This window comes from Epinephelus lanceolatus, chromosome 1 (assembly GCF_041903045.1).
Source record: "Epinephelus lanceolatus isolate andai-2023 chromosome 1, ASM4190304v1, whole genome shotgun sequence".
In the NCBI taxonomy this organism is placed as follows: domain Eukaryota; kingdom Metazoa; phylum Chordata; class Actinopteri; order Perciformes; family Serranidae; genus Epinephelus; species Epinephelus lanceolatus.
This window is the reverse complement of record NC_135734.1, coordinates 26,159,379-26,185,182: the sequence shown is the minus strand read 5'-3', so window position 1 is coordinate 26,185,182 and position 25,804 is coordinate 26,159,379. Positions and strand designations below refer to the sequence as shown.

Below are 25,804 nucleotides of genomic sequence, written 5' to 3'. Positions count from 1 at the left end.
GGACGTGTCCCATGCGTCTAACCTGAAATATATACTTGTGCCTTTCACTATTGTGAATCTGTAACTGCATGTATTGCTCCTGATGCAGTAACTGCTTTGTGGGCTGAAAGCAACAAACTGTATAATATTTCAACCACAAGACCTCAGCTGTCACAGTGACTTAACCAGTGGCATTATTATAATGAAGCTATTAGTGAACTACATTAATCAATCGATTCACGAGAGGCGCTGCAAATTAAAGCGTGCATTTTAATGGTGAAAGAGGTGCAAGATGTGATTTCCATGAAATGCAAATGTTGTGTGTATTATCATTAACCTTACAAATGCAAATGAAAAACACCTACAGCTCCATGCTTGCTCCTTCAGAAAAGTAGCCTTACTCATAATAGCCCAGATTTCATTGTCCTCCGCTGACAGACCAATGAGATGGACTGTATATAAAAAGGATCACCGTGGCAACAAGGAGCCCCAGTTTGAGAAGCTGGGACGATGGAGGCTGAGGCCTGGCCTAATCACTGCCTCACTGTGTCAGTAAATCTTATACTGGAGGGCACTTAAATCCATGAAATTACTACCTGAATCATTACCGACCGACAAAAATAAATAAACCAGTAGAGGAGGAAGAAATAAGGGATTAGATGTAAGGGTGAGGTACCACATACTGGGCACATTCCTATTTATGAGTAAAGAGGTCACCTGGAGGTCATCTGTTAAGCGTTTGAGCATTCAGGCTTAAGTAGGCTGTGTGTAAAACAGCCCTATTAAACTGTAATGCTCATTAAACACCAGAAAATCTTTTGTTGAACTGATAAAAAATTGAGAGATAATCACTATTCTTGGATCCTTGAAAGAAGGGGGTAAAAAAATCATATTTGCCCTGCATATTATTGTCCCCTTCAAAATGCTCTGTGGATAAGAAGCTGTGAAATCACAAATAGTTTAATGCAGAGGGAGTTTGAATTGATAGTTGGGTATTTTAGGACCCCTCAAGTGGTGTCCAGGTTTGTTGGAGGGTTGTGGAATGATTTGAGACCATACACATATTTTTTTGGGATTGTCAAAAACTGCAGAAATTTTGAGAGAATGTTCGAACCAGGAGCCCCCTTGTTGTGAGGCGACAATGCTAACCACCTGCACCCCGTGGTGCAGTGTCAGCCTGGGTTTTCTCTGGGTACTCCGGTGTCCTCCCACTGTCCAAAGACATGCAGGTTACAGTAATTGGTGACTCTAAATTGTCCGTAGGTGTGAATGTGAGTGTGAATGGTTGTCTGTCTCTATGTGTCAGCCCTGTGATAGTCTGGCGGCCTGTCCAGAGTGTGTCCCATCTCTTGCCCAATGTCAGCTGGGATTGGCTCCAGCAACCCCACGACCCCCAACAGGATAAGCGGTTACAGAAAATGAATGAATTAAAAGTGAGATGTTAATTTAGCCTACTGTTTGACCCCACTGTATTATATGTTGGGGATAATTTGTAAATCTTAAGAATATTGTTGTTAATTGCAAGAAAAATGAAAAGTATTTCTAGGTTGCAAAATCAACTGCCCACTGTGAAACAATGTACTAGTAGATTGAGAAAGGTAGGCCTGCATAACAGATGACATGACAAAAAAAATGGCATTTTTTGTATGGAGATCTGGTTGAATTTTTTGCTTTAACTATTTTCTTGAAATAATGCTTTTTCCCTCTTAAGAACTCTGATTGGTACTCCAAAAGGCTGAATGAGCTTTGATTTCAAGGAACCTCCATGACTGTGTGTGATCAATGTGTCCTGTTGATACTAAATAAAAGTTGTTAAAAAAATCTTCCATATAATGGTAATTTTAAAACTCGTCAGGCTTAGCTCTGTTAGATTAGTCTCCGATATCAGGTGTACTTATGTCTCAGCAGCTGAGCTTTGAACTGAGAAGCAAAATTAGCAAGCCAACATGCCGGGTTACAGCCCTCATCACGAGGGGCTACAGTGAGCACATGGTTAGCATGTGTGCAAAACAATCACTGGATGCTAACACTGTATGATGTTTAGTAAGATTTAGTTTGTGCACAGGTAGTATGGCAGCATTATAAACATGGATGTGGCTATTATTTTAGTGTTGTCTCAAAGTAGACAGCTAAAACAGGCAAGAATTAGGTCTTTGTTTTGAAAGGCGTCTTGTCATAAAGAGTTGGGGAAGTTTAGATTTTGACCTAATGGTTGTTGGATGAAACAACAAAAATAGATGGCAATCTGACAGTAACTGAGATATTGTGATACATACATTCAGATTACATTAGTTTCTAAGGGGTGTTGAACTAACATACTACAAAAATCTGTTGCTGATAACTACAGCGAGAACACAACAGTTCCCTGCCATCATATTCAGCTCCTGCTTTCTGACAATGTGGCACTAGGACCCTGTGGAGACAGCAGCTCTGGTCCTGTTTCTCGCTGCCTCCTGCTGCATCTCTGCAGTCACTGTGTGTGAGTGGAGGGGGAAAGCAGAGAGTGAGCTGGTGTCTTTGCATGCATTTACATCAGCATCATTTCAGGAAAAAACCTCTGCTGCCACAGCTCAAGTCATCCAGGGAGGAGGATGCACGAGGCAGACCAAGGGATGGGAAGAGACACAGGCTCGTGTGGTGGGGAGCACCTCATCAGCATTTACAAGGTGCAGTGATTGATGTCCACTGTGTACCTCAGCAGTGGGAGCTACACCAGGTTTTCATCCTCAGAGACCAAAAGCAGCAGACAGCTGCATCAGGAAATACTCTGATTCAGGTACATGATGCTCTCTCTCTGCTTCTCCCCCTCACGCTCCCTGATTCTCACCACATTTCTCGCTTGCTCTCACCCTCTTCCTCTGATCTGCTCTTTACATACTGCTGAGTGCAACGACAAGTCAAATTCAATTGTGATGTGATATATAGAATATGGGCCTTGCTTTATACAGTGGGTGTAATGCATTAATGATTAATATATAAATGAGTAGGCGGTAAGACATGACTAAACCAGGCAGGAGGGTTAACTGAATTGGGAGTACCCTTATGTGTGATTTAGAGATGTTGCTCATTGAGGGCAGTCATTCATAGGTGATGAGGGAGGTTAGAGCTCAGTTCTTACCCCGATTTATACTGTTGTCACCGCAGACAAGAGCCAGAACATGCCAGGCTTTTGTTACATCTGTGGCAGAGAGCATTCATGGCAGTAAGCAACTGGATTTTCTAGATCTGACACACACTTATAGCAGCAGCCACCCCTGTTTGTTTGTTCTCTGTAGACAGCCTCTGCAACCTATGAATACCCACATGTTTTCCATTTAAAACACTACACTCACTCATATTTAGTGGCAGATAAGCTACTGTAGTACATGTCCACAAGCAATATCATTGGATCTCAGACCCACACACTGGGGTACACACTTGTGAGGCCTTCCAGAAATCTGCACTTGTGTGGGTTTTCTTGTTTGCTTGTTTTTTTTAGCCATGCAGAATCAGTTCAGACTCTGCATATACATATCCAGCAAGAGCTCACACAGCAGGTGTAGATGTGATGGAAAAGGACTATCACCTATTTCTTGATACGACTGGTTTTGGGGAACTGGCGTGCATTCGTGCATTGGCAGGATGTGTGCTTGAAAAGTATTCACCACCAGCAGCTCCCCAGCAAAGGAGCAGACTGGATTCATTCTTGAGCATAATAAAGGTGTAAAGAAGGTGGTCCAAAATCCTTTATTTGTTTGTCTTTCTAGAGGATCAGTGTGATCGTACACGTGTGTTTTGGGCATCTTGATTTATGAATTATAATCTGTTCAAGTGGCTCAACTCCTTTGCGCGATGATTTATGGTTGCTGAAATCATTTCACTCCTTCAGTTTTCTCAGCATGTTGCTAAAAAGATGCCAAGTGTCCCTGCTTTGAATAATGCATACTTAATTGAGTTAATTGGTTTGAGGGCTGGTTTTGGATTACCTTATCAGTTAGAGTGCCTTAACGGAGATTTGAGAGGCTAAGGAGGATTTTATAAAACTTCATTCGAGTGTATAATTCTTAACGATAACTTGGGCACAAAGTGGAGCTCAGCACGAGTGACGGATTGAACGGGTTAGTTCATATGACCAAGAAGTGCAAATAAGGGGTTGATCATTGAAGGATTACACATGCAAACTCAGGTGGACACATATTTATAATTAATGTTTATCTTTCTGTCTTGTTTTTAGGGTGGGTTGTGACTGATGGCAGACATGGAGACTTTCTAAATGGACAGGAATCATAAAATCAGAACCTCCTGACGATCGCAGCATCATCCTCTGGACTACAAGACAGCCTTTGACCTCATTTTCAAGCCGCTGTTTTCTGGCCGTACTTCCTGGCTTTGAAGGATGGGTGATGGGCCTGTGACTGCTCCTGCCTGCCTGCCTCATCCCACCCTTCAATGGAGCCGATGTGGAACTCCTCCCACCCACCTCCACAGCTCATGTCCAACATGTCTGCCTCCTATCTGCCCGAGGGCTGGGCTCTGTCCCAGTCGCTAGCCCTGCTGGCCATGCTGCTCATGGATCTGCTGGCTGTGGTGGGTAATGTGGCTGTCATGGCGGTCATTGCTAAGGCCCCACAGCTCCACAAGTTTGCCTTCGTTTTCCACCTGTGCGTGGTGGACCTGCTGGCAGCCCTGGTGCTGATGCCTCTCGGCATGCTCTCAAGCCGAGCCTTCTTCGGGGAGGCCCTGTGCCGGAGCTACCTCTTCCTCAGTGTGTGCCTGGTTAGCGCTGCCATCCTCTCTATCTCTGTAATCAATGTGGAGCGGTATTACTACATCATACACCCGATGCGCTATGAAGTGAAGATGACTGTTGGCCTGGTAGCGTCAGTTCTGGTGGGGATATGGGTCAAAGCCTTGGTCATGTCTGTTCTGCCGCTGCTCGCTTGGTTCCTGCAAGGTGGACGAACTCCTCTTCTGGAGAGTAGTGGGGTTGGGGGAGGAGGAGGTGGGGCTGTCCCATCTCCACCTGCTCAGGGTCACAGGCGCTGCTCACTACATTGGACAGGTGGAGGGTCAAACCGTTTGGCCTTTATGGTCCTGTTCACTCTGGTGTATTTCTTGTGTCCACTACTGGTCATTCTTGTCGTGTATTGCAATATGTTCAAAGTGGCTCGGGTAGCAGCCATGCACCATGGGCCTCTGCCTACTTGGATGGACACGCCTCGTCGCCAGCGGTCAGAGTCACTCAGCAGCCGTTCCACAATGGTCACCAGCTCTGGGACGGGGACTGGGACGGGCAGAGCGACTCCGCAGCGTCCCTTTGGGGGAGGAAAGGCTGCAGCAGTGTTGGCAGCAGTCGGCGGACAATTCCTCTGCTGCTGGTTGCCCTACTTTACTTTTCACCTGTATTCTGCACTGGCTGCCAGCCCTCCAGCCACGCTCGCCTCTCTGGAGGAGGTGGTCACCTGGATTGGCTACTTCTGCTTCACGTCCAATCCCTTCTTCTACGGCTGTCTCAACAGACAGATCCGGGAGGAGCTGGGCAAGCACCTGCCCTGTCTGTTTCGTCGAGCGGGGGTTGAGTTGGAGGACAGACTGCCCAGCCGTGAAGGATCCATAGAGGAGAATTTCCTTCAGTTTCTTCAGGGCACCGGCTGCAACTTGGATCCTCAAAACTCACACAGCACCTCCAGCCCAAAAGGGGAGGCCTGCTGCCCCGTGGCTCAGTCCCAACCAGCGGAGCCAGCGCAGCCCATACCGATAGATTTCCGTATCCCTGGACAAATTGCAGAGGAGACTTCAGAGTTTATTGAGACCGAACAGGCGAAAAACAACCATATATACACAGACAATTAAGGTCTAATGTCTTTATTTCCTAAAAAATTATTTCAATCATTCAAATATGAACTGTGCCAGGAGTTATTTCAGTGAAAACATGTTTCTCTATTTCTACTGAAAGCTGTCCAACAGGTAGCTCAGTTAATTAAAATGACTTTAAAGTATATCTTCGAATCATTGCACTTTGCATCATCAGATTTCATCCTTAAAAAGTCACAATTAAATGCAGTTGTTTCAGATGCATTTCTGTTGTTTGTGAACAGGGAAATTACTGCTTGAGTTTAAAAATGGCAAAAACAACCTTCCACACTACACCGCTCAGCTCTGTACAGTACATGACTTTTATGACAACTATTGGTGTAACTTGTTAAAGCCTTTTTAAAGATAAAAACATTAATCATACATATGTTTGATTCGGTGAAGGTCACTTCTTCAGAGTTAAATGTTTTCAGAACATCCCTTTGCTGAAATACACGACTCCCTCACAATTACTGACTTTACTATTGTGTGATGAAGCTCTGCTGTGAGAACAATCACCTTTGGTGTTCAGAAATGAAGATTAAATGGCTCCACACACCAACTGATACGGCATTTGTAACTGCCAAATCAATCATGTTTTTGAGACTCAGCTAAGTTGATTATTTTTGAATAAGTAATGTCAAAGAAGACAGCAATAAAATACACAAAATTACAAGTATTTGGAGGATCCATTGAGGAAATAGCACTACTGTCACTTTTAATTGGTAGCTGTGCTCTCGTCAGTGATAATGCCACTTTTAACCCTCATGCCAGTCTAATTATAATCGATTAGGAGGCGTACGTATCGTGGCTGAACTCTCATGGAATTGCAGCGAGTTGTTTACAGATAACCACCTGACTTTTCCTTTCTTTGGTGCTTGTCCAAACACATCTTTTATTTTTATTTCCTAAACAGCAGATCTGTTGTGATTCAGTTCGGGATGCAGGTTAACTTCATAACTCATCTTAAGAGTCACCCAGCTTTCTGCCATGTGATGTATTTATCAGTGTATTTGGATATAGATCTTAAAAATCAGTATTCTCTTCATGACTGCATTAAGTTCAAATATGATTCTATTTCTTACATTTGTTAAATGTACTAAATTGTATGTTATGTTTGGTAAAACTGTATAAGTTTGGGTTGTGTGTTTCACCCAGCACGCCCATTTTTCTTTTTATTGGTGTAAATTTGTTATGATTTTCATTACAAGGAAGCTGATGTATTTTGACCTGTATGCAGTAACTGCCTTCTTTATTTGTTTTTTTAACCCAGAAGGAGAATACATTTAGATTTAGTTTGACTCCCCTGCTCATCAGGGTTTTTACAGTACCTCACACGCAGGAAGAAAACATTACGTTACAGTCCTGCGCAGGTCAGTGTCAAGTACGACTCCTGCACACTTTATTCTGATGTTGCAAGGAGAATAAAGCAGGTGCGACTTGCTCGTTTATTAGTAATGAGGGTGCAGACTTTGCTAATCTTTTGATGATGACATGAAGTGGTCTTTTATAGCAAACTGTTAGGGGTCAATATGATAAATGTATAATGTTTGATTGAAATGACTTTCTTACGTAACGTGGATACAGGGTTTTTAAGATATTTTTTGAGTGACGATGCCAATCCAAAATCAAAAGCTTGTTGAGCTTGATATCCTCTTTTCATCCCATCTGAATATCCCAAACTGTGAATGATGTTTGTGTTAGGATTTTCACTTGTTCAGAGGTTGTTTTTTATGCTGTGATTAAAATAAAAGAATGACTTCCACTGTACTGCAATGACATGAATGTGTTTTAGAAAAATACACAGCTAAAAGTTGAGTGAGAGATGCTGTTGTAATAAAGAGTTTCTATGTTTGTAAAACATTTTGGATGCATTCTCATGATTTTACCAACGTCATGGGGCTGCTGCTAGCACCAGTAGAGAAAGACTCCAAATATATGTGGCTTATTTTACCTAGCATCTTAGTGTGTGTGGCTTAATCGCTCTGCTTTGCTTTGATATTTCATTGCAAAGAGCTGGGGTGGGAGGATACAGTTCAAACACTTTGACCTTAAGGTAACATTTAAACTTCAAAAGGCTAAAGCCAGTGGAATGACCTTCATCAGAAAGGAAAGATAAAACCGTCAATAGACATAGATAGATAGATAGATAGATAGATAGATAGAAAATGCATCCTGCCACTGACACTGTGTGTTCAGTTGGAAGATGCTGGTGCGCGACAGGCCTCACACCTCAACGATGGACCTCAGTCAAACCGCCCCCAGCTTCGCCAGGCTCTGCCATCCCCATGGCAATTATTACCTAGTGACATTTCCAGTGCTGTAGTGGGCGGGAGGAGGAGCGTACTCTATTGGGAATCCAACAAGACACCCTTATCTGAGACTTCTTAAAATACATTCTCCAGACTAAACCACAGCTGACATTTTTTGTTGGTGTTATTTTTTTTTTCAGAGTCTTGGGATTGCTTGTGTGAGTAGCTCATACTGTAAACTGAAATAATACTCTCTGTTCTATTCTGCTGTTTGGAATGACCTTTGATTTCTTCCTGGTACTTTTGGACTGGTTTACATTTGTGTCATATTTGCTGAAAGTGTCACTGTATTCTGAAAGAAGTACCTGAGACTGATCATCTCTGAAAGAAATTATGTCCCCCTCCTCTTCCTTCTGTTTCTAGTAGAGTTTGCAAAAATGTACTGTGGTGCACCAAAAACAATTCCAATCAGATACGCAACAGAAAAAAGATTCTCGCTACCTAACGCTAAAACAAATATAATGCAGAAAACAGTCCTGCACAGAGCCATGTTCAGGTGGAATTTAATGCCAATGTATATTGTTCAAGAGAATATTAAGGACTGCTTCATAATTGTGTTAAAACAGCATCTGCAAACATTTCAGGAACAATGAATTGTATTCGTAAATTATAGACATGATGCTTGTATTGTGAAAGTAGAAATCTCCCTTGGAAGATAACGAGATGTGTTATTTAATACCCTGTTTTCTTGGAATTAAATGTGTGAAAGCGCAAGATGGGTAATACATATTTCAAGGTCAGACAGTCTAGGATTTATGTTTATTATAAATTACTATGGATCTGTCTGAAGGTCAAAGTCAGGTCTGCTACAAATTCTCAGAAATTGTGGCTGAACTATATTTCCATGCCTTGCTCAATTTCTGTTAAAATGATGACGATTTTGTTTCTTTTGCATACTTAATGTTAAACCAACAAGATGAGCTGAGTGTATGCATGTGTGTATGTGTGAGTGTGACCTGTGGAAGAATAGCCAGCGCTTATGCTGGTGCTAATGGGGATCCAAATAACTAAAGAAAAAGAGCCGAGGAGTCTCACACGCAGCTGTCAGTCAAGTCAATCACTGCTTGTGAACTGAGGTCAAACTGTCAAACTAGGCAGCGCTGATCAAATATGAAACAAAATTCTGTTACTGCATGGCCTATGAAATGTTTTCAGAAACATATTTTAGTGTACAGTTTACCTGTAACACAAGAAATATTGTGACACAGCTGCCATGTTGGACTGAAGCGACTTTCTTGTGTTACAACTAAACAGTACACTAAAATATGTTTCTGAAAACAAATAAGGAGAGAAAAAGGCAACCCAGTAATAGCATCTTATTTGATCAGCGCTGCCTAGTTTGACAGTTTGACTGCAGTTCACAGGGCGATTGACATGATTGACAGCTGTGTTACCTCCAGTACTCCTCATCCCTCATTTGTTGTTTTCCTTCACATGTGGTAAGGACATTAGAATCACTACAAGACAATAGAGTCGGCAGAGGAATATGATTTTTTCCACATATTATCTGTCTCATTTAGTGCTGTGTGAATGTAGAGAGTTTTGCAGTTTCAGCAAATATGACAAAACTATTTTTACAATAAAAGTTACCTACTACAGCTTTAATATCTACATTTTTCTAAATTTAAATCTGAAGACTTTTATTCTTGCATTTACATTACTTTTTTGTTTTCCCAAATTGATTCCTGTGCTTTAAAAAATGTTACATGATAATGGTATAGTAAAGGTGTTGTGGCTGATAGCACCGGTTGTTCACAATAAAATCAACCTAACCTGATAGTTACTATTGTTGAAATGCACTTTTCATGTATGTGTCAAGATTAGAGCACAACACAGGTTGCAAACAAAGGAATTTCAGGTTACAGCAGAAAGTGGAGAACAGAATGTGGAGGCTAGATCAGCCAAAGAAAACAGTGTCAGACATTTGGCAGTTTGTACTGACTGTACGCCTGGACGAGGGCAAAGAGTGTTTAACTGGAGCAAAGTGATGAACCATGGCCTGGATGCACGAGAGCCCTGAGCGGGAGTAAAAGAGGGAATTGAGACGGGAATAACCATAAATGCATGCAGATAAGGCATCTGCTTATTATAGAGCAAAGATATGGAACATTAAATAGAGCTACACAGATGCTGTACAACAGACATGTCCAAAGTCCAGGGCTTGTTATTCAAAATATATAATATGTGGCCCACCCCACATTATTGGTTAGTCAAGCAGGTTCAGTTCGTATTTCATCCGTTCACCTATTGATGTCGGGACTATCACACAGTTTGCAGACATACACCAAGTAGGAACTACACAGGTGGAGCTATTACACTTTCATAAACAGACGATAAACAAGAAACGACTGTTGAATAACTTTTCACTTAAAGATGAAACAGTGGCGTTTGTCCCATTTATATGTGATTTCTTTTAAATAACCCATATGATATGAGAAGCCCCATTCAACAAAGTTTTGGACATCTCTGCTGTACAAGCTTGAAGCTGCAATAATAATTTTCTTTGCCACTTGGGGGCAGTAGAGCTACATGAAAATAAACACTGACATATTGTCAGTTTATAAAATTTATGTGATCTTAGCGAACGGCTTTTGGAGTCGTGTCTTCGGCCAACACGGTTTCCTGTGTCGCTGTGAAGAGCGCACATGCTTATACTGTGTGATGCTGTTAGTCATATGGGATGATTTGATTTCAAATTTACATTTTTGAGAAATTCTGAACAGCAGTCTTCAAGTATTCTGCTGCCACAAGCTGTTCACTGAGAGTGTTATTTTAGTTGTAGTTGTTATTGCCCTTGTGCCGTAAGGGCAATACTGTCACTAAACAAACCCAAAAAAGTTGACTCCAGATGTTTCCTGCTGCCCGCTATCAAGAAGAAGTGAAAGCAGATGGACAAGTGGGTTGCAGCTGGATTCTGTTGCAGAAACAAACCTGGATGAAGACATAGAGGGCAAGAAAAAAACAACATGATTTCTTTGTTTCCACCAACTTTTCAGGCACATTATTAGCATTCAACAAAAGAGAGAGATTTACAAAGACAAATAGGCTAAAATAATTTCAACATTTGCAGATGCTACTACGTGAATGATATAATCCATAACACAGTTATCTTTGTGCTTTTCCACACATACAACATGTAGCATTGAACACTGATGGTGTTAATATGAGCCTTTTAATGACACTCTGTTGTCTCTTATTATATATAATTAAGAGTCAAACCTTGTACAGCACCAGTGAATATATCAGCATCACATCATGATAATATTGTAACAGGATCGACTAAATTATTCTACATCTTATCTGTTGGTTTTAAAAAGGGTCAGTAGGTTTATATTCAAGAGTGACACACATGGTGAAATGTTGGACTTCAGTCTTGAAAGCCCTGAGTCAGCCGACACTGCACTGTATGTGTTCCCATTTTTACTTCACTGGCAGTCGTCCAGTTTGCTTTTGCAAACAGCCTGTCTGGGTGTTGCTTGAACACACCAACTAAGGCTTTTTGCAGCTAATTTACTTCTTAGGCCTGGTGCACTGTGTTGAAATAACAAGCGGGATCTGTTTAAGTGGTGATGTATTTTGGTACAACTTTAAGAGACTTTAACTTTAACTGAGTAATACAATTTCTGATACTTTCCACTTTGACTTGACAACATTTCAGAGGGACATATACTTATTTATTTGTTTATTTGAATGGGACAGTGCACATTGATGAACATGTTAAAACATGTAAAGATGCCGGATTGTAGCTTGACGCTAATTTCCATCCGTAGTCCCATTAACATAAAAACAAATTAAGACAGTACAACATTTCACAGTAAGAAAAAAGGAGCAGTAGCAATAAAACAAGCACTAACAGTGAAAAACACATTGAAAAACACAAACCATAATATACAGACAGACAGATAAATTGCAATACAGATTGACTGTGGGTGTTTATGAAACTTTTTGCACCACTAAATATATTTGACATTTATTACAGTTTAAGATATTAAAAACTTTTATTAAGCATATTAAATACAAATCATTATTGTGCAGTAAATTAAAATACCCAAGATGATATTAAACTGCTAAATTTAGCTTCACCCCGACCTTCTACCTACATAAGTACTTTTTTTTTATTTTTTAAGATTATTTTTTAATTATCTAAGCATACAATATTGTTTCATTTAGTTTTCATTTTTTTTTCTGAAGTCTAGTTTTTATTCTTATTTCAGTTTACTGAAATGTTTTTTCACACCTAGTTTTAGTTTCTAGTTTGCTTTAAGTTACCTTAACCTTGCCCTCGCTTGACCCCCTCAGACCTGCAAAGGACTGTGTGCTGGAATCAAGCCGGTGGCCCCTGCAGCAAGGACACTGCCTCTACACATTGGGTGCCTGCTCTACCCACTGAGCTACAGGGCACACCAGTACTTTTACTCTTTAAAGTATAAAGTTAACACTTGTACATGGTTAAACACATCTGTGAGACAAATTTTGAATGGGAATTTTCTACTTATAATTGAGTATTTTTACATTGTAGTGCTACTTTTTATATGGTCAATTTCCTTAATCACTAGGTCTGATGAGGGCAAGGTTCTTATTAACTAAAACTAAACTAGAAACTAAAACTAGGTGTGAAAAAACATTTCAGTAAACTGAAATAAAAATAAAAACTAGATGTTAGAAAAAAAGACTAACTGAAACAATATAATTTGCTTAAATAACTAACTAGTTAGTTATTCAGAAAACATTTTAAGTTTTAGTCTTTGTTAATATGGTCAAATTGATCAACACAGGAGGCACTGGAACGTATGTTTATTGAGACTATGATGTTTACATGACTGGGGACTAAATGTCTTCACAAAGTGTTGTGTTTGTACAGTAATACCTACTCTGAACTTCTTCAGTCTTGCCCCTAACAAACCCCCCATATTATAATTAAAATAATACATTCATTTTCCATAACCACTTATCCTGTTGGGAGTTGCGGTGGGCTGGAGCCTATCCCTGCTGACATTGGGTGAGAGGCAAAGTACACCCTGGACAGGTCGCCAGACTATCACAGGACTGACACATAGAGACAGACAACCATTCACACTCACATTCACACCTACGGCCAATTTGGAGCCAATTAACCTGCATGTCTTTGGACTGTGGGAAGAAGCCGGAGTACCCAGAAGAACCCATGCTAACATGGGGAGATTGTGCAGACCCTGCAGAGAGGGGCCCAAACCGGGGTTCAAACCAGGAACCCTCTTGCTGTGAGGCCACAATGCTAACCACTGCACCATGCCTCCACCATGCCTTCCAAATAAATTAATAAATAAATAGATTAAAATAAGATACAAAAAAATAAATAAAAACCAAGCTATAAGTAGAAAAATTAAAAAAGAACTGAAACAAGTAAACATACTCTGGAAACTAACTGAAACGAAGGTAATTTGACAAGAGAAATGAAAAAGAAATAAAAACTAGAGCACTCGGAGAGCACAGACCTCCGCCAAGCAGCTCGGATTTCCCGCCATTTTATTATTTTATCCACTTCGCTTCAACCAATCACCACCAAAATTTTATCTTCTGGTCCTTGTCCCATTATCAACCTTTCCTGAAAATTTCATCAAAATCCATTCAAAACTTTTCGAGTTATTTTGCAGACAAACAGACCAACGCCGGCGAAAACATAACCTCCTTGGCGGAGGTAATAAACACTAATGAAAAATACATAAATGTAACATAAGTGACAGGGCCCACCCTGAGTTCACCCCATCCTGAGTACAAACCAGGAACCCTCTTGCTGTGAGGCCACAATGCCTCCCAGATAAATGAATAAATTAATTAATTTAAAATAAAATAAAATAAAATAAAATAAAATAAAATACAATTAAATTAAATTAAATTAAATTAAATTAAATTAAATTAAATACTAAAACAAATTAAAACTAAGCTATAAGTAGACAAATTAAAATAAACTGAAACAAGTGAACATACTCTGGAAACTAACTGAAACTGAGCTGACCTTTGCCCTCTGCTGACCTTTGGACCACCGCTCAGTGTCACAGCAGGCGTCTCCTTTAAAACTTGTTTTAAGGAAACTGCATTTACGTCAAAACAGAAACCCACCTCCTCCAGCACATGAAGACCGCCTGTGGTAACTCAATATTTACAACCTTAAAAGTATTGTTAATCTATTAATTCAGGTGTGACGTTAACGCGACGTTATTCACTGACGAAAAGTAACCGATGAAACGGTTAAACGTTAACAGCTAACGTTAATGTCGAGGTAAGTTACCGTTGGTCGAGTCCAGCTGTCAACGAGGCAGCGGAAACACATTTTAACATGCAGAAATGTGAAGGCTTTTGGTAAAAGTTATCTCCGAGATAACACAGCTGCTCAGGTCTCACTGTTATTGATAGCTTATCAGCTCAGTCGCTAACGCATGTATGTACTGTCAGTTTAACGTATGTGCTTTGTCTCTGTCTGCAGGACATTTCCTGTCTCGCGCTAACTTCAGTTTGCTTCTGCTCCCAGCTGGTCCTCGACAATGTCAGGTGGTAAGTCTGCAAACAGCGACACGGTGCAAACAGCTGTCATTTAGCACAGGTACTTTGTCATAGACGAGATTACATAACTTGATGCTAGTGTATAATGCCTTTAGTTTAAAAGGTCTGAAGGCAGCTGCTAACCTCCAGCTGCTTTAATGTACTTTATGTCAATAAGTAGAGACACTCTTTGGCACTTTATTGTCTTCAGTGGCTGTGCAACACCCAAAATGGCTGTTAGAAAACTGGAGTCTGTCCATTACGTTATACAGCCCAAAAATCACAAATTTACCTCAAAGTGCTTTACATAAGACATTCTTTGTCAGGGGTGTCAAACTCGTGAGTTCACGGGCAACACACAGCCCAATTTAATCTCAGATGGGCCGGACCAATAAAACCATCAAACAATAACCTATGCGTGTCATCAGCTCCAAATATTTTCCCTTTTTTGTATAAAGAACTACAAGAACATTCTGTAGATGTTCATCCTTTCACAAAACAGATAAACAGCCTGAGATGTCTCAACAGTATGTCTCAGTGTTTCCACATTCAGGCAGTCTACTTCTCACTGTCATTACATGTGCACTTATCCAAACATTTCCTGATACAGATTCTTTCATACTGAAGCTGCTGATTGACAATATTTCACACAATGTTCAATATCTGTTAACATGGTCACAGTAAATATTTATTATTATATCAGAGAACTGTATTCTACTCAGGGTGGAAAAGCCTCTGTAATGCATTGTGGAACTTGCTCCTGAAACCTGGCACCCCTTAGTGTAGTCATCTAGTGGGACAGATTGGACACTTTGGTGGGCTGGTTCTGGCCCAGGAGCCATATGTTTGACACCCCTGTCTTATATCCTTATAGGCCCCTGTCTCAGATAAGGACAAAATAGTAATTATTTGGCATAAATATTCCTCTATTTGTAGTAAAAGTACTAATCTTTTAAAGGTCCAGTGCGTAGGATTTAGGTGGGTATATTGGCAGAAATTAAATTTACTTTAATAAGTATGTTTTCTTTGGTGTATAATCATCTGAAAATAAGAATTGTTTTGTTTTCGTAAATTCATGTAATGTAAAACTGCTTTATTCACTGTTGGTACCAATTTTGATCTTCTCGAGTCTCATTTTTAAACATTGTGTATGCACAAAAAGGCCTGAAAGAGGTATATGCTTAGGAACATTTTGGAGATGGGTAATTGGCGCCGCACATGGTGAGGTGGAAGCCTGACTGTAGAAATCTTTAAATATTTTTTTAGGGGATAATTTGGCTCCAGGTAAAAACCACCTGAACAATGAACATTGAAGGCATCCTTACCAGGAGTTCGTGCCTGGCACATGGAGAAGTTTCAGCTGGTTGTAATCTGCAATCCTCACCGCTTGATGCCACTAAATCCTACACACTGTTCATTTAAGATGAATGTTTCAAATGTTGAAAAGTACTGAGAAAACTAAACTGGAATAACTGTTTAAAACAGTTGAGAAGGAAATGTCATTGAAAATTTAATCATGTAATAAAACAAGCTGAAAAAACAAACAAACAAAAAAACATAAGTGCTTAGTTTCAGTTAGGTTTTTGTGAATGGTTACCATCAGTCCTTGTGATTAGCAGAGGCATTGTTAATATGGCTCTGATTTGTCAAATTCTAAAACAATCACAGGTTTGCTTTTCTCATTCATAGGTGTGGCAACATCAGCCTTTGAATGCAAATTGTACTTAATATAAATAAAGAAAATGTTGCTTTGTTCAGTCGGGTTTGATGGCATTTTGCATTTCCTATGAAAGGTTTTACATTGAAAGAGAGAGCACTGAGTTTTTTTGGTGTATGGCCTCTGCAAACAAAATGCTGGATTCCATGAGCTTTGCTCTGTGGGAGTGGGGGGAAAAAAATCCCCAAGCAGCCAGTGATATGCACAGTGGTCTCATTTTTAGCAAAAGGGTGTGCAGACAGACAGCTTAAGCAAACAGGAGGCAAAGAGAAACCCAAAGAAGGAATAACGAGAGCAATCAGACTGGCATAATTGACTGCTGCTTCCAGGTAAGGCCTTAAGGAATGTGAGTTATTTGGTTTTAGCAAAATATGTGACATAATCGTGGGGGCAGATTTTCATTTCAGACAAAAGTAGGCTTCTGTTTTTTACCCTTTGCTGCTGCTGCTGCACCAGATGGTGAGCGTCAGCTCTCTCAAAAACTAGGTCAGATTTCAGAAAAGGCTGGAGACACCCAGACACAAGATTTTTTACTTTAACTTGGGGAAGTTAAACCTTGAATTCTTACACTTATGTCAGTCACCCAGCAGAATATTTATCCTTGAAAGATGTTGTTGCCAGGCTCATCTTATAGAAATGTCTAATTGCAGTTGTTTGATTTTGCTACTGCAGCTCTAGTTTCAGTCTTCTAGGCATAGTTTGAATAGATTTGTGATTAGTTTAATCTATGTTTTAAGATTAATTTCACACAAATTCTAACAGAAAATAGTTTACAGATTTACAGAGATCAGTGTGGTCGGTTTCAGTGTTTCGCAGTCTGGTCTCAGGCATAGTTGTGTTCCAGTGTTGTACAGTTTACTTGCAAAAACTTTCAGCATAATCCTGCAGTTGCAACATCAGTTGTATTCTGAAGTGTTCAGGTGGTTAGACGGTGATCGAGGAAATTAATGATGAACGGTTGGATTTTGAGTTAGTTAGTCAGTTAATAGAGCTACAGTATATCTGAAACTAAGTTCTATCCCTGAAAACTGTGCTCAGTGCTGTTGTATGCAGCGTGTATAGATGATCACACTCACTAAATGATCACTATGCTACATTTAAATAATCTGTGAAGCCCCTTCTTGCTGTGTTTATTGTTTATGTAAGCAAAATGTTTGTTCTCACGTCTGTACGATTTGATAAACTGAAGCTGCTCAAGCAGAAATTGTGTGCTGAAAAAGAACTAACAGGTTTTTGTCAAACTGCTTAACATGTTCCTACCACTAGATGGAGATCTTTTCTCTTTTTTTATAGCTCTCATGCTCTGAGTCAGTGAGTAAGTGAGGGATCTCAAAGTTCCAAAATACAGTGTCACATAGTCAAAGGTCAGTGTCCTTCAGCTTCAGTAATATAAACTAGATTTGTCACAGTTCTGAAATTATTTTATTGAGTTGTTTTAGTTGTATTCGGTGTAGAACCTGGGAAGTCTGAGATAAGCTTCTTATTTTTGAAAAGCCAAATTAGACACGCAATCACAACAATCACACGTGGTAAAAATGTATTTTTGTGTGAGGAACAGTTTTTAATTTTGGAGTTTATAAGGACTTTCAAAGATTTTTATTTTACATTTAAATGGTTGCATGGGTGTACAGCAGTAAATCAATCTTTTGGTAAACAAAACAAAAAAACAGCTTTCTTAGTTTTACTTTGTTAGGGTCTGCTGACTTGTTGAAGTTTGTGTAGTTACTACAATTTAAATCAGAGCGTGTAATATTATAATAAATGCCACCAATCTACAAGAACCAGATGAGAGGAAGTTGTGTGTGCTTGTCACAGGTTGCATTAGTAACCTTGTTGGGCATTGGTTGTCACTATTTATAATACATCATGTCAGGCGGGCCTTGCTGTGTGTGTTTAGGCTATCTGACTCCCCTCAGAATTTTCCAGCAAAGAAGATTGAGAGTTCACTAGTCAGCTTACACACTAAGCTGGTTTCTGTGCTGATCCACTCTGACTGGTCTGTTTTCTTTGACATTTTTGTCGCTTGCCTTTCATCTGGATCCCTTTCTCTCGGTTGAATACACATTCTCTGGATATCTTGAGTATCTAATTGCTATTTTTAGATGAGTGGAAAAAAACTTTTGTCCTTCACTCATCTTGGCGTTCAGCTGGCGGGGTGCTGTCGGTCTCCATGCTTGCTGCCTGTCATGCTAGCTACACACTTTGATCTGCAATGCCCTCCTCTGTGGCTGTTTTTCCCTGCATCAGCTACAGGAAGCTCATTCCCTGGTTGCTAGGACAACCAAGGAGGATGGCCCCCAGCGTGATCTGGGGAAGCCTTGGGCTGCCTTTCAGCTCGTCGCTGTGCAGCATGCCTCCTGACCCGCTGCTGGCTAGGAGGAGGAGGAGCCAACTCTGCAGAGGAGCTTTTCCAGGCCCAGTATGGGTCCTGCCGCCCCGCTGCCCCATCATGAGACAGAGCTCCAGCGTTAGAGCTAGTGCTCCTCTCTCCCTCTGCTGGCCACTGCGCAGCTCTGACTTGCTCTGCTCCAGTAGTAACAGGAGCACAGGCGGCAAGATGTCATCCTCTTCCTTCTCCTCCTCCTCCAACAACGATGGACAAGGAAAGCCTAAATCTAAATCCCCTTTTCGCAAAAGGGGGAGCCTGCAAAGCACCACCAGCCCTGGTAAGTTTGGGCGAGAAGGGGTCCCATATGAGGAATGAGTAAACTCTCAATGTGGAGTCAGAAAATGACACAGATGCTTGGGCAGTGGCTTTTAAGAATGCATGCTGCTCACCAGGATCACTAAGGGAGGGAACTGAGTTTCCAGAGATGGAGAATACTGCAACTCTGGTTAGCAGATCAGTTTTGTTTTGATTCTGTTGTTGGGATGTTGGTTTGATTAGTTTGAAGCTTTGACTGATGTTGTATGTTTAGCATTCAGCATGCATGCTGCTCTGTGTGGGACTGTAATGCAATTCACTACCAAGAGTATTTATCTAAACTAGATGATAACTGCTCAGTAACTGATACTCTGTTCTTAATATGCAGTAAATATACGATAATAGCTAAACTTAAGCACATTAATATACATATCAGAATCTTTTTTAATTGATTTTGCTGTCTTTTTGTGCATGCTGGGGAAAGAACACACTGTATAGGAGCTCCCTTTTTCAGAGTGTTTCCCAAGCTCTTATGTGGGTTGCCCGCCCAAACAGATGTGCACCCATTAGGTTATATATTGATTATTTCTCCTCCAGGGTTGACCTGCTGAACAATATAAATCATTTTTACAAAGTTATCACGTATTTTACTTTTTTGCATGTTTGATGTTAGCAGTGTAAGAAGGTTAAAGGGATACCCAGCACCCAATGGGCCCCTTTGCCCTCCCCTTATAGCGATAACAGGTTACCGTGGGTTTACTGGCTTCTACTCATCTCATCAGCTTGGGTTCGAAAGAGTGGTGGGATTGTTTTATGTTGCAGCTGCATCCTCCCCAACTGCCAAAATCTCATTGTTTTTATTCAGGGGAATGTGCAGTGACCACATGGAGAAAGAGAAACGTCATTAAAAAACACACGTTTTTTGTTTCTGCACATCCTTAAAAAGTCGTAAAATGTCTTAAATTTGAATCTTTATACTTGCATTCTATTAACCATTGTCCTACATAAAACCTTCCTCTGCACAGGACTATACATATGTCCTAAACTGTCTTATATTTAATGCTTTTGAAAACCTTTTCAAGATACTTTTCGACCAAATTTAAGTGTTTGATACCTGTAGACACCCTGTAAAAATGATTGCATCCCACCCTCCCTATACATTTAGGTTAGATTCCTCCAGTAGCAGCTCAGAAGTGATAAGAAACTCTCTGATTGAGTCTCAAATCTCTAAATCCACAGTGGGTCTCTAAATCGGCTCATATTACAAAATATAGATAGTGCCGTTTCCTAATTCCTTTTTGACTGTTTGGGCTTCTTTACTTAGATTTAACCTGTAAAGCAGCTCAATCTCAGATGCTGTTCTATTAGCACTATATTAGTTATTCATATTTTAATAGGAATTTGTCACCACAGGCTTGTATCTAACTGGCACATTGTGGTATATTAATCAACAGTAGTGTCAGTTCACGAGGTATACGTAGAGGTTTCATTAACTTTTTAGAGTGATGGGGTACAGGCCCAGTGATGGTAGCTCTGTGATAACCTTTGAAGTCGGTGCTAACTGGTCTCTGTGGGGAGAAACTAGAAAGTTAGACGCCAAAATGTATTTATGAGGCAATTAAATGTTAATATTGATTTAATTTGAAGCTACTTCCTCAGTGTGTCATAGCACTGCAGCACAAATGTTGAGTGTTTGGAGAGATGCTGCAGCAGATCCCGAGCAATAACTCACGTTGACACACACTATGCCGTATTTGCTGAGGAAGCCTGTCTTTGCTGCAGTAATAAATAACTTAGAGGTCTCTCCATCCATGCAGTCATTTAAGTCCTCTCAATTAGCCGCTTGGCTGAGCCCCCCTGCACTCCCAGTCCGTCATAAGAGCCACATGTAGGCCACCCATTATAGCACTTCCATCTGACCACGCCAGTCTGTTAGCATTCCCAATGCCAAATTACTGCTGCAGAAACATTTACTGAAGATGCAGCTTTAGCAGTTGGTGTTAAATTCACGTCATGAACTGGAGTCTTCAGCATTTCCTGTGTTACTTCTTGTAGCAGCACCAGGAATAGCTCTGCTCCACAGCAGTTTTCCTTTCAAGAATCTCAGAGGATTTTTTTTCCCCCCAAATAAAAAATCTCCAGCACTCTTGCACATTTGAAACAGATATTTTATGCAAGTGTTAGTGTTGATTTGCTGGTGGAAACATTGATTACTCTGCAGGAATCTGTCTCTGCCTGCAGGCTGCTTTTACCCACTGGACCTTCATTGCATCACATGAAGCAGAATATGTAATTTGCAGCCAGAGCTATATGACGTGATGTATAGAAGCTATTAAAGTATCTGCTAGAGAGGTGAAGGGAATTCCTCTCGCCAGCATGAGTCACTGCTGCGCTTTCTGTTGTGATCTGATCTCAAACAGAGGCTCTTGCCTTGATCTTCACTAACTTACTGGCCACTAACTTGACACTACCCTCTGCACCTTTTATCTGCAGGCTGTTGGGTAGGGTAGCTGTCAGGTGATTTTGTTGCAACAGATTTTCTTTGTTCCTTTTCAAGTTGTGTTGTCAAGTCAATACCATTTGCAAAAAATGTGAGATCCCTGCCTCATTACATGGATTTCCCACTGTGGATTTTTTGCTCTGTATGGTGCTGGACAATTTACAGAGAGCAGAGAGGGTCTCTGGCATGTACATTGTGGATACAATTACAGTTTGCCTTTTACTTGAGCAGAAATGAGAAATGATGCTGAACGCAGTGCCATTTTTTTAGTATTTTATACTTAGTGTGAACATGTATTGATTATTCTAAATGAATGCATAGTCTATTCAAACTGCCTGCTCCAAATTATGTGCATGCTTCCTGCTCAGTATACATGCTGCTCCATGCTGCAGCTGACTGGTTGCTGTGCTCCCTCCAGCACTCTGGGCTCCCTGTGTTCTGGTTCACCGTTAATCATGTATATATGATCCTGTCATGGCATGTCTCTGTGGGCTCTTAAATTTATGTGTGTTCTTCTGTATGTCATGACTTGCCTGCTCATGTGGGCTCTTTTCTTTTACCACTGGGGGGCTTTGCTGCACTCCTTTCTGAATCATTAGCACATCTACACATTGTTGCCCTATGGACTTTAACCTGCACATCAGGCAACCCCTGTGCCTATCAGTGGGATTTTTTCTTTACTTCTAAGAGACGAAGCAGAACCTCAGTGTCACGACACAAGTGAACGTCATTTATGTTGTTAAACTGAACTATTTCAAGCATCGAGAGAACCAGTGACTGTACATTTGGGACTAAGAGCAACCAAAAGGTATGACAGTAATGACTTTGCAGCTCAGAACAGATGATAAATTGTGTTTGAAACCAGGTAGGCCTGTGTGTATATATGGGGACTTTATTTCATTTTGGTAAAGTGTGAAAATCTAGAACACTTTCTTTGAACTGCTTTTTCTACAGTACATTTTAATAGCACCTTCACATGTACATTTACAGTTCTGCACTTTACCGTTTCACCACTAGAGGGAGTTTAAGGCACAGAAGTGCTTTGTAAAGTCAGTCAATCAGTTTTAAACAAGTGGTCATTTGTCAGTGTCTCCGGTCTTTGACTGTCCTGCAGTTGGACATGAGTAAGGACCAGTTTGCTCTGTGTTTGGGTGGAAAATTCCAGGGCTTTCTCCTGCTATGAATAGCTCAGTTGCTTCCCATGTATGACAGGAAGTGTGTCAGTTCTGGAAAAGAGATTTTGGAGGACCAGGAACCAAGTTCTGGAAAGCTACAACACCAACAGGTGGGCCTGTTGTTGCTAGGGACGAGTAGATAACCAGCAGAGCCACTATCTGCCCTTTTAATCGTCACCACAACACACACACACACACACACACACACACACACACACACACACAGACAGACACACACACACACATGCTCAGAGCCGCTAGACTCAACATCATGCCATCGGACACACCGGGGTGATTTGCAGGTTGACAGATAGCACTTACACGCATGGTTATGATGGGTTGTATTTCATCGCTGAGGTACAGTTAAGCACGCTGCTTTGGTCTGTCTCTGCTCTCAGCATGGCCCCTAATGAAGATCTGTTTTCATTTAATCCACCTCATTGATCACAGATGAACCAGCGTCAGCTGATGTTTGGTCCCTGACTGGCTTGTTATTGTCCTGTGACCTTAATGAGTCAGTGAATCACTCGCCCACCTCTCCCCTGGTCACTTAATGATCTCCACTAATGCACTGTGAAGCGATGCAAACACACACAGAGTTTCCCAACACACACTCATCACAGTTTACTGATCATCAGTGAGCTGTAAGAGTAAATCACACATCCTTGGAGAGCGGGGTGAGATGTGGGCTTTAAATCAATAGATAATATAAATTGTCACTTGTTACGTAGCCCTTGGTTCAGTTAGAAGTGTTCCTTAGTGAGAAAATTGAGCATTCCTTACCAAGACTAAGTCAAGAGCTGAAATGAAAAGTAGATTAGTAGATCAACTTTAAATAGATCAGCAGCTATTTTGATAATCAAATTATCCTTTCAGTCATTCATTCAGCTCCTGGTTCCAGCTTCTCAAACATGAGACTTTCCTCTGTTGTATATCAGAAACTGTGACCTTTTTTTCAATATTTTTTTTTACTTTGCATTGACTAAACTATTAATCAGCTAATTTATACAGACGTTCTGTAGACTGTCTAGCATTTGTAGCATTCTCTTCATTCTTCTTCATAGGTTTATCAAACGAGACAGTAGATTAGAGCATGAACAGGACAAAGTATGCCAAAGTAAAGATAGCAGTGCCGAGAGGTGTGTGAGTCTGTATTAAAGTTCATAGAAACAGGATGTGTGTTATCAAAAGCCCCCTCACTTCGACATCTCTGTGAAGCAACACTCTTTTTATTGCCTTTGGCTTTCATGCCTGACTCACCTTTGGTCTCAGGAATGGAATATTAACCTCTCGATGTCCAAGCAGTGCTAAGTACAGTGTGCTACATGTTGACAGTGTCGAGTGACACAGTGATTCTCTTTGCTATATTCAGATATGGTGAGAGGTGGCAAGAGGTTTGGTGTCTGCACAGGGTTGTGGATAATCACAGAGGATTGGAGGGGGAGTGTGGATGTGTGTGTCTGTTTCTTTTGGCGTGACTGTAGGTGTGTATATGCAGTTGCCGTGTATGTGTACATCTATGTGTGTGAATTTGGGAGTATACAGTCAGTGTTTTTGTAAACTTGTGTGTGATGGGCTGCGGGGAGGATTCTATTGTTTTGGGAACTGATATTCCTGAGAGATATACACAACATCAGTGTGGATGCTGAGAACCCTGAGGACTTTTTATCCCGTTTTATTCACATGGGAATTTCTGTGCAGGGTTAGAGATTAGGTTTGCTTGACAAGGACCTTAACATAATGTTAGCTCTCTTGTTCCTTTGGGAGAAAGGGAGTAGAAAAGGGTGCACAGCTGCTCCTCTGTGCTCTGTTGATTAACGTCTTGGGAAAAAGATGTGTTGAAACAACAGAAGTAAAAGCAGTAAAGCTGGGGCTGAAAATGACTTCAAACCCAAGGTTGTATTTAAGAATGGTGATTTAAAGAAAGAAACGAAGTGGACATGTAGATTGTGAGGCTTTGGGCAGCAAACTTAGCAGCTTGCTCTGATTTTATTGTTGTAAGCAAATAATGTCATCAATGGCAAAACACATACTCATCATCATTTACCCCAAACAAGGGAGGCCATTTCAGTCTTTAATATTAGAGCAGAAAAACTACCAAAGTTCTCAGCAGAGTGTAGATTACTGTTGGGCTGTTATAAAGCCAAACACTGGACTGGATTGTTACACTGAATTTTACTAGGTGTGGTTGACTCAGCACTGGAAAAGTATGGCACCACTTCCAAACAGAAAACTAGCATCTGACTATCATGTAGCACTGCTTTACATTGGAGCTCACTGATTCTCCACATTAAATCCATTAAATATGCACTTCTGTTACAATTATGAGATGTAAGCACTTAAAAGATTGGTGATGAGCCGACATGCTATCTTCCTGAGTTTGTAACATTACTTTTTAAAACACAAAACACAGGTTTTATATTGCGATATTTACTGGATGTGACATACAGTACAGCCACCAGCAAGTTATTGCTGGTGGCTGCTTGTATTTAGCGATGGTCATTTGGCTTACCAGTAACTTTCAGCTCCCTGGTGATCCTCCAGTCAGCTATCTCATTTAGGGTGTTGTAGCAAAATAAGGAGGTATCATGTAGATAATTACCCATTTCAACTTCATGAAACAGCCATTCCTCTTCCATTGTAGTACTTTAAAAACAAGCCACAGGAATAAAGAGAAACATGCCGTCCGACAAAAGTTTAGCTCAAATTGGTGCTTGCTTGCCACCAGTTAGGACCCCTCTTCCATCGGCTTCAAATCTAAAACATTGTCATTATGGTGAAGTTTTAGTTTTTTTGAGAATTAATTCTGCTATTTCTCTTCTAGTCACCTAAAAAAACACATGAACAATAAAGTAAACAGACACAGTGTGGTTGCTCTCCCCACTCCCAGCTCTATTGAAACTTGATCTCCTTCATATTGCCGACACTGGCTTTGGCTTGGCAGTAAGCTGCACATGTCCTGTAGGACACTAGTGGCTCCGTTAGTCTGTTTCATATTGCTTATTACTAATGCAATATGAGTTGGATTTAGCGCTGTGATACCGTCTGCACAGGTTGCTGATGTAGGCTACTTTTTAATTTGCCATAAGGTGCCACAATTACAGTACAAAGACTGGTTTTGCTGGT

General features: G+C 40.7%; 2 protein-coding genes across 7 annotated transcripts in view; both read left to right on the top strand.

The window, feature by feature from the left end:
• Positions 1-2,447: 2,447 nt before the first annotated feature.
• LOC117256624 (G-protein coupled receptor 61-like) lies at positions 2,448-7,672 on the top strand. The gene is made up of 2 exons (XM_033626150.2): positions 2,448-2,755; positions 4,193-7,672. Exon 2 carries the CDS (start codon positions 4,408-4,410, stop codon positions 5,809-5,811), a length of 1,404 nt encoding a protein of 467 aa, XP_033482041.1. The 5' UTR covers positions 2,448-2,755; positions 4,193-4,407; the 3' UTR covers positions 5,812-7,672.
• A 6,522-nt stretch (positions 7,673-14,194) lies between these two features.
• The window catches only part of ampd2a (adenosine monophosphate deaminase 2a), a 42,219-nt gene continuing 30,609 nt past the window's right edge, over positions 14,195-25,804 (top strand). Inside the window, exons 1-2 of one of the 6 annotated variants that reach the window (XM_033626274.2) lie at positions 14,195-14,250; positions 14,587-14,654. In XM_033626274.2, coding sequence (XP_033482165.1) covers positions 14,645-14,654 — 10 coding nt within the window. In that variant the 5' untranslated portion in view covers positions 14,195-14,250; positions 14,587-14,644. Of the gene's footprint in view, positions 14,383-14,586; positions 14,655-16,558; positions 16,689-18,490; positions 19,026-22,164; positions 22,312-25,804 lie in introns of those variants that run through there. The other 5 variants (XM_033626273.2, XM_033626276.2, XM_033626270.2 and 2 more) reach the window with 5 other exon arrangements.